Source organism: Theropithecus gelada, chromosome 2, assembly GCF_003255815.1.
Source record: "Theropithecus gelada isolate Dixy chromosome 2, Tgel_1.0, whole genome shotgun sequence".
NCBI classification, from domain to species: Eukaryota; Metazoa; Chordata; class Mammalia; order Primates; family Cercopithecidae; genus Theropithecus; species Theropithecus gelada.
In genome coordinates, this window is record NC_037669.1 from 119,405,408 (window position 1) to 119,414,696 (window position 9,289).

The 9,289-nt window shown below is 41.0% G+C and overlaps 1 protein-coding gene and 1 non-coding gene across 2 annotated transcripts; one reads left to right on the plus strand and one right to left on the minus strand.

The window, feature by feature from the left end:
• Positions 1-5,279: 5,279 nt before the first annotated feature.
• On the minus strand, positions 5,280-6,964 carry LOC112619006 (transmembrane protein 183A-like). Its single transcript, XM_025376745.1, has one exon. It carries the CDS (start codon positions 6,783-6,785, stop codon positions 6,324-6,326), a length of 462 nt encoding a protein of 153 aa, XP_025232530.1. The 5' UTR covers positions 6,786-6,964; the 3' UTR covers positions 5,280-6,323.
• A 602-nt stretch (positions 6,965-7,566) lies between these two features.
• LOC112619811 lies at positions 7,567-7,673 on the plus strand. Its single transcript, XR_003118313.1, has one exon. It is a non-coding gene; the product is annotated as a U6 spliceosomal RNA (small nuclear RNA).
• Positions 7,674-9,289: the final 1,616 nt, after the last annotated feature.

Here is a 9,289-nt window from a genome sequence, read left to right on the forward strand (position 1 = left end):
CATGCTAAAAATGGCAGCACTTCAGACAGTTTAGCTCTGTGAAGTGAGCTTATGGGATGCTCCTCTCCTGACTTTTCATGTAATTGATTCCTGTACCTCTTCCAGAGTTCCACTCCTGCAATGTAAGCTTGGAGGCATGACCATCAGGTTTCCCTGCTTTATCACTAAGGTCTAACATTTGGTGCTTAATGACAATAATGAATACAAGTGTTAATGTCTGAACCAAAGAAAGTGGGCTAAAGAGATTGATAACATTGAGTTTAGTTCTCAGCCATGCCACTTGCCAACTGTGCTTTCATAGTTAGGTTATTACTTAATCTTTTGAGCCTCAAATTAGGGATAAGAGACTCTACCTCACTTTTTAGGGAAGAAAGTACCTACATAGGGTCTACCATGTTGTAGGTGCTCAATAAGTAAAAGATGGCAATGGGCAAATTGCTAGAGGAAACATCCCAAATTCTGGCAAGGTAGGGTTCTATCTTATATTCCAAAATGTGCAGAAGAGGAAATATGGAATAAACCAATTCTATTTATCTGCAATTGTCAGGAAGGCATCATAAGACCAATTTTCACCACAGTATGTTCACCTTTTAGGCTCCTACCATCTCACAGAATTCATTTCCTTCTTTGTCTGAAGGTGGGTTTTTAAAGGGCAGCCCATATGTCAGCATGATGTTGACTAGATGTCACCTTGCATTGCTAAATAAAACTGAAGCGTATTGCAGTAGGTTCAGTGTCTCTCCCCCAAAATTTATGTCCAGACCTAAACCCTGATCTTATTTGGAAATAAGGACTTTGCAGATGTAATAAAGTTAGAATGAAAAAGCATGAAAATTAGTAGTCATAGAAGTAAAGAGAGGGGAAAAGAGGGTAAGCAAGAGGAGACCACACAAGACATGGAAGCAAAGGAAAGCCATAAAAGCAAATGTGGGTAACAGCTGGCGGTGTTGGACAGATCTGGCTTCCAGCTTAGTGAAACCAGGTGGGGCTGACTTGACAGTTGCTGCAGGGGACAGGTGTCATGAAGTCTGCCTGCCTAGGACAGTTGCAAAGGTCATACAAGGTCAAGGCAGAAGCCAGAGCTAGAAATGCCCATGTTAGTTTCTTGTCAGGCATTTGATCATTTTTCTGTCCTACATCTCATGAAGACTCTGGGTTTGCTTATACGTATAAAGGGCTAGTTTGGCACACAGATGAAATTTTTACCTAATCCTGGAAAGCTGTGCTTCGTGTAAGTTTACATTATCAATCTGTAGCTCCCTTCATCAGCCACTACTGCATCATCCTATTTGTGTATTACCTATGGGGACTTGGGTCATTCCCTTCTCCCCACTTTTTATATACTAAGATTGGAGCCCAAAATCCACAGGTAGGCTGGATTCACCAGGGGTCAGGGCTAGATACACAGAGCAGCAGTGTGGAAGTACCATTTGTCACTCACAGAGAAGCACAGAGAACTGGTGTAGGATCTGTTATTGCAAATAACTGTGGTTCCTTCCCTATTACCTCAGATAAAGGAGATAAAACTATGGGCCACATGCAGTTTCAACTAAAATTTCAACCTGTACATGGCTATTTTTGAAAGATTCAGGCCAAGAGCTGACTCTAAAATGTTATTTAGAAATTATTCTTGAGGTCCCTCTCTGTTCAGGACTCTGGACTAGGTTTATGAGACTTAGAGTCAGAGATCATGACTATTAGAGGCTCATAATCTGGTGTGGAAGAACAAGTCATGGGAACGAATATTCAAACACAAAGGTGGATGAAGGGGCAGGAAGAGGTCAGTGGGAAGGCAGGTGATGGAAAGATCAGTCATATGTACTCATGTGGTTTTTGAGTGCTCACTCTGTGCCAGGGACTGGGGAGACAAAGAAGAAGGAGCAGTAAGATTAATAAGGGTCTTCCCTTGGGAGGATCAGAGTCAAAATATGTTCAATGTACACAGCGGTTTCTAGCAACTTCTCTCCTGCCCCCTTTATCCACCTAGTTCTCTGTCTCTGATCACTCTAACCTATTCTTTTCCCCCACAGACTTCATTCTCTGAAACAATCTTGCTCATTTATTTGATTACTTGATAATTGCTTTATCTCCTCCACTGGAATGTTAGCTCCATAAGAGTGTGTTCTATACTAGCCCCAATCCCTAGAATGGTGTTAGCAACCACTAACAGCTGTTCAGTGAATGTCGACCAAATGAGATGCAGCCCAATAGGAATCACAGAAGCCAGTAATGAAAGGGATTAAGGGCATTGGGTTTGGATCCAGACTACCTGTGTTCAAACTCAGCTCCTCCATTTACTCACTGTTTTACTTTGATCTAGTTACTCTACCTTTCTATGCCTCAGTTTCCCTTAATGCCTAATATAACCAGCCTCGTAGGATTGTTAGGAGGATTGAATGAGTTAATACACATAGTAAAAAGCACTTAAAGCAGAGGCTAGCAAACATTTTCTTAAAGAGCCAGTGAGTACATATTTTGGGCATCGCACGCCATGTGGTTTCTGTTGCTATGACTCAGCTCTACCCTTGTCACACAAAAGCAGGTGTAGACAATACGTAAACAAATGTGTGGCCCAATTCTATTTACAACATTAAAAATCATAGCACAGCATGTAACATAACCTATAAGAACTATAGCGCAAAATAATACTCTGTTGACCAGGGAACTAGAAGTCTTTCTTTTGTGATTCCAAAGCCTCTGAGCCACAGTTTAGTCATCTGTACCATGGAGATAATAACTATGCTTTGCTACCTCACTGGGTTATTTGGTGATTGCATAAGATAAAAGGTGAAATAAAAAGTACAAATGGACTGTGTACAAATAAGGCAAAGCGCTCTATAAAAATGGTTCTATAGTGCTGTTTGGATCCAAGATTGCCATGCAGTAGGTAGGTCAGATATTATTACACCCATTTTACAGATGAGGAAGCCAGAGATATTAAATGAATCATCTGAGGTCACACAGCTGATAAACGAAAGATTTAAATTGGAACCCAGACAATTTTTATTCTAGTACAGTGTCCTTAATGACACTGTCCGACTCCCCTGAAGTCGGACACTGAAGAGAAACCTTATGGTACAGAGCTTCTCTTGGGATTTTTCTCCTCAACCTTCTTACACATGAGTACACCATTTCTCCAGGCACATCCCATACCAAAGGATTCCATGAGTCAGGCAGCACTTGCTTCTTGTCCTTATAGTTATCAAGAAATAATTGTATATATTCAAATTATATATCCAGCCCACACTTTGTCTTGTCAAACTAAAGAAAAAAAATAAAAAGGAAAAGAAACACTCAGTGGCATGCCTGTTCCTTAATTAGCTTTCATGCAAAAGAGAAAAGTTCATAACATAATCCTATCCCCATTCCCCCTGCCCTGCAATACCCCAACACACACATTTTTAAGAAACACAAAAGTCTGGTCAGTTTGTATGTGGGTTGAATTGCATATGTTGTGTTACCGTAAGAAATCTACTTGGCCTAAGTCTATAATAACAAAGAGTTGAACCGTTGGTTGTTGATGAAGACTTCTCTTACTTTCGATTAGGATGCTGGAGGTGTGCAAGCATGGAAACTCAAGATCCCAGCTTTCAGCTACCATGTGAATAGAGCTTATAATGGTACCGCCAGCTAAATGCCTATGAGGGAAATATCCAAGTGCTAGATATTTTTCAACCTACCAAAATGGCTAAAATTAAAAAGACTACCAGTACCAAGTATTGGCAAGAATCTAGGGAAACAGGAACTCTCTTACATTGCTGGTGGGAATGTAAAATGGTATGGCCATGTTGGAAACAGGTTGGCAGTTTCTTAAAAAATTAAACTTACACTTCCCATATGACTCAGCAATTCCATTCCTAGATATCTATCCAAGGGAAATAAAGATATATATCCACACAAAGATTTGTATGCAAATATTCATAGCATCATTATTCATAATAGCCAAAGTCTGGAAACAACCCAATGTCCATGGATAAACAAAATATTGTGTTTCAATGCAATAGAACACTACTCAGTAATAAAAGGAATGAACTACTGATATATGTAACAACATGAATTCATCTCAAAAACATCATGCTAAGTGAAAGGGGACAGATATAAAATATGCATACAGTTCCATTCATATAAAATCTCTAACAAAAGCAAAATTATGCAGCAATAGAAAACAGATTGAAGGGCTGGGGTGTGAGCAGGAATGAACTACAAAAGGGAATGAAGGAACTTTTTGGGGATGTTGAAAGTATTCCAAATTTTAATTGTGGTGATGGTTATATAACTGTACAAATTTGCTAAAACTCATCTAACTGTACATTTTAAATGGATGAATGTCAAGGTATGTAAATAGTACTTCAATAAAGCTATAAAACAGAAGTGTTGAGTATTTTTTAAGTTGTTATATTTTTCTTTTAAAATGTGTATGTTGGCCGGGCGCGGTGGCTCACGCCTGTAATCCCAGCACTTTGGGAGGCCAAGGCGGGTGGATCACAAGGTCAGGAGGTCGAGACCATCCTGGCGAACATGGTGAAACCCCGTCTCTACTAAAAATACAAAAAAATTAGCCGGGCGAGGTGGCGGGCACCTGTAGTCCCAGCTTCTAGGGAGGCTGAGGCAGGAGAATGGTGTGAACCTGGGAGGCGGCGGAGCTTGCAGTGAGCGGATATCATGCCACTGCACTCCAGCCTGGGCAACAGAGCGAGACTCCATCTCAAAACAACAACAACAACAACAACAACAAAAATGTGTATGTTTATTTTAGAATGTGTGAAAGGTATAAAAATGGAAAATAAAAATCTTAATCCCACCTGCCAGAGATAACTACTACTAAGGTTCTTTAATAAGTTAACATTGAAAACACTATTATATCCTGATAGTTTTCACCTAATGTTACATCCTGAGCATTTTATCTTTTTAAATTATTCAAAACTATGATATTTGGTGGCTATATAATATTACATCATGTGTGTTACAGTAGTAGATTTACCAATTCCTCTTTATTAGACATTTAGATATTTACAATTTTTATTCTTGTGAAAGTAAATTCTGAAAGTGTAAATAAGGTCCAAAGTTTATGGATGATGTTTGAGGCCCTTGATGAATACATATTTCTAAATTGCTTTTCAGAAATATTTCATAATCAATGCAAGAGAGTGACCATAGCACTGTTACTTGGCAGCACTATTGTTTCCTTTCTTTCTTTCTTTCTTTCAACATTTTTAATTACTTGTATTTCTGGTGAGATTAATTCTTTCTTTCTTTCTTTCTTTCTTTTTTAAGATTCTGAAAACCCTGTCACCTGCTTTATTTCTGGAGAAGGGTAAAGGGAGAAGGGAAAATACTCACTTGAATTTGAGGGGCAGCTAAACTGTAAGCAACAATTTCAGGCCTCTAAGTTTCCTCTGATCCATAAGGGAACTGAAACTTCCTTGTTTGGAGATTCAAAGAGTTTAATTTTTCCCTGGAGCAAGATCAACAATTTTCACTGCGATGAAAGAATAAAAAACAAACTCAATAGCACCAAATGGGGCTTTTAACACAGAAAACAGGGCCACTCTTTTTAAATGCAAATTTTTACATTAAAATACGTTTATAAATCATAGTAGGTGTTCTTCCTCTGGATTCAACATTTCTCCCTTCCCTAACAGGAGCCCTGGAACCTGAAGAGCATGTACATTACTAACCAGACATACAATCCAGCCGCCTTGTCCAAATTGGAATCTGATTGCTAATAGACTAGACTCGGGGCTGCCCCAAGGGATGGGCAGCGGTAACAATGCTCTCAGGGAGAATGGGTACTGAGGATGCCACCAGTCAAAGAGCCGAACGCTGTGCACTGGGTCCAGGATGACTTGCACACCCTGCTCACTGCGCAGTTTCCGATCACCATGGACAGGGGAATCTTGGAACACCAGTCTCACTGGATGATGCCGCATGTCCGTGCTCACACTGATAGTAAACAGAGTAAATATCACGCCCATGACAATCGGAATACAGATGAAACTGAGGGTGGTGACCTGCAGTAGGCAGCAGTGCTGGTCTGGATTGGTATGAACATCTTGTTACTGAACGGGAGGCTGCAATCCTCCTGTACACTTGCTCTTTAACCTAGGGGACTGTTTTTTGAACTTGAAGTTGAATTCTCACATTGGTTCCTGTCTGTTCCCAACAATCTTTCTGCATCAGAAAAGTAAGCATTTGGAATTCTTTAATGCGCTGGGGGTGCTTTCTGGAATGGCTGGATTCTTGGAGATTCGAGCAGCAAATGGCTCATACATATGGTACAGAGATCGGATCACACAAGCCCGGAGACAGTGCAGCTTCTCCATTCACTCTGGTCGCAGACGCAAAGGCAGGGAAGCGTCCAGCGGGTAGTGCCTTCGGTACAACCTGGTCCAAAAAGTAGCAGTGCAAGTGACAGTCCAGGCATTCTTACAAATCAGGGAAAAATTCACAATATCCTCAGGATGGATATAGGAGACCAGCAACAGCCAAATATCCATGGGATACTCTTCTCCAACAGCCCCGTCCACTTCTTCTTTGTGCCTCTTGCTTTTCTTTTCTCTGGAGACAGTTCTCTCGTGGATGCTTTCCTCCTGGGCATCCATCTCATCACTGCTGTCGATGATGTCACAGGGCTCACCAGCCCCAGAAAGAGCTTCCTCTGCAGGAACCTGAGAGGCTTCCAAACCGCAAAGAGATTTTACTTCCTGCTGAACAGCGTTGGTTACGGTTTTCTTGACTCGTGCAGATCTCATGACAGCCGGATCCGACTTGGCGTAATCCGCCATGGTCACTCGGCCGGAGCAGGCTTCGTGGGCCCGGAACTTGAGTCGCTTTCCTCTCTTGGGCACGGCGACCGTATTGGGGCGAGGCCTGCCTAGCAGGCCGGTTCCCCCGGCTGTGTCTCTGGCCGGAGAGCCGGTCACGGGAGCCGCAGGTCAGCTCCGCCCGGCTCCGCGGCCATCCCACACCCGAGATTAATTCTTTCTAAGGTGCTACCGTGGTCATTGGTGCTACCGTGGTCATTGGGGCTGTTTACACATATTCCAGTTCATCTCCCTTTGGAAACATAACAGGTTTGGACTCTTCTCTCCTTTTGAAATTATGCTTGGCCGTGGGACTTACTTTGGCCAATGAAATATGAATAAAGTGACATGTCACTTCTGGCTCAAAACTTTAGGAGCCAGTGCACAATTTGCACATTTCCCTATTTCGTGCCTGTATGATGATGACAGTATGAATTGAGATGGAGCTTCTGCCAGCCTGGGGCCCAAGAGACCTAGATGACCTTGGCTGCTCGGTGAACCCACACTGGGAGGTAGCATGAGTAAGAAATAAACCTTATTGCATCACTGAAGTTCAGGGCTGGTTGTCACTGAAGCATAATTGAGATTATCCTGACTGATATGATTCCATGTATTTTTACATAACAATATGGCGAAAAATTAATCAATGTCCTTCCACTTCAGGAAAATGCATAAATGGATATGAGGACTGTGTGACTCTGAGACAAAGGGAAAACATACATCTTCAGAGTCAATGATTTTTCAATTTAAAACTAATATTGTAGTGCTCGCTTCAGCACCACACATACTAAAGCTGGAATGATACAGAGAAGATTAACATGGTCCCTGTGCAAGGATGACACACAAATTTGTGAAGCATTCCATATTTTTTTAAAAAGAAAATAATATTGTAATGTATTTCTACAAGTAAAGTGAAGAAAGGAAAGTATATGATTCATAGGAATAAAGTAAATCATGAGTTTTGTGAAAATGGCACCAAAAATTCAGAAAGAAAGGGAAAAGTCAACTCTGAGACTCCAAGCTGATTTGTTCCCATTTTGTTCTGTGTCCTTCTACTGTTGTTACCCAGACAACACTGCATGCAATGTGGCGGAACAGGTGCAACCTTGCACTGCTGTGATAAGAGAAGGTATTTAGAAGTGTTACACAAGACATGTTATGACAATCCAGCTTCTGCCAATGAATGGAGCATTTTGTGTTTGGATCCTGAAGAAGAAGTTACTCTTCTTGTCAAAGGAAAGAAACTAAATTATCCTTCCCAAGGCCACACCTAGGCAGAAACACATACAGGATACAGAAGGTCAGGTAGAACCACAATGGCAGGGAAACAGAGGCTCAACAAAGAGATAACATTTTGCCAATCATAATATTTATGGACAGCATAGGGATTAAGGACCCCAAAGAAATGACTTCTCGGAACAAGTCGGCTTAAGATTTGGGGCCAGAATCCAAACAGAATCTACAGAACTTGTACAATGCAAGGAGAAAAATACCAAATGTCTAAGCAATCTTACCTTAAAAAATAATAACAGAACTCTCTCCCGAATAGTATTCTTTGTTGGTATACATACTTGATGTGACTTATGTAGAAGAAAATTAAATAGGAAATAAATTGTAGCAGAACTATAGTTAGAAATAAGTAATAGACTTAGGTTAGAATTTTTAAAAATCAGCAAATACAAATTTTACTTTTGGGAAAATTATTGGAAAAAAATCTGTGTTCAGATTTTAAACTTTGGTTTCAAAGCCATTTTAATGAGAACATTAAAGGCCGGGCGCGGTGGCTCAACCCTGTAATCCCAGCACTTTGGGAGGCCGAGACGGGTGGATCACGAGGTCAGGAGATCAAGACCATCCTGGCTAACACGGTGAAACTCCGTCTCTACTAAAAAATACAAAAAACTAGCCGGGCTTGGTGGCGGCGCCTGTAGTCCCAGCTACTCGGGAGTCTGAGGCAGGAGAATGGCGTGAACCCGGGAGGCGGAGCTTGCAGTGAGCCGAAATCGCGCCACTGCACTCCAGCCTGGGCGACAGAGCGAGACTCCGTCTCAAAAAAAAAAAAAAAAAATGAGAACATTAAAAGGGAATTTTTACTTTTCAAAAACAGGAGTATTGGATTACTTATTCACCAAATTTTATATAATCATAGAACATCTGTTAGGCAGTACAATTGAGTGCAAAGGAAAAGGAATTATAGCTCTACTTCTGCTGGAGAATACAATAAAGAAATAAGAAAGCATGTTCATTTTCTTCTCCTATACATATGTTAGTAAAATATGACTATTATCTATAGGTCTTGGGAAATGATTTTGAAGGTACGTCTTAATAGCTAATATTTATTGAGAATCTACCATGTGGCAGTCAATTTACATGTGTTACCTTCATCTTCACAAAAACCTGATCAAGTCAGCTGTGGTAGACCCAATTAATGGAGGTCCCCAATTAATAACACCTTCCAGTATTATACCCTCTCCCACATTGACTGG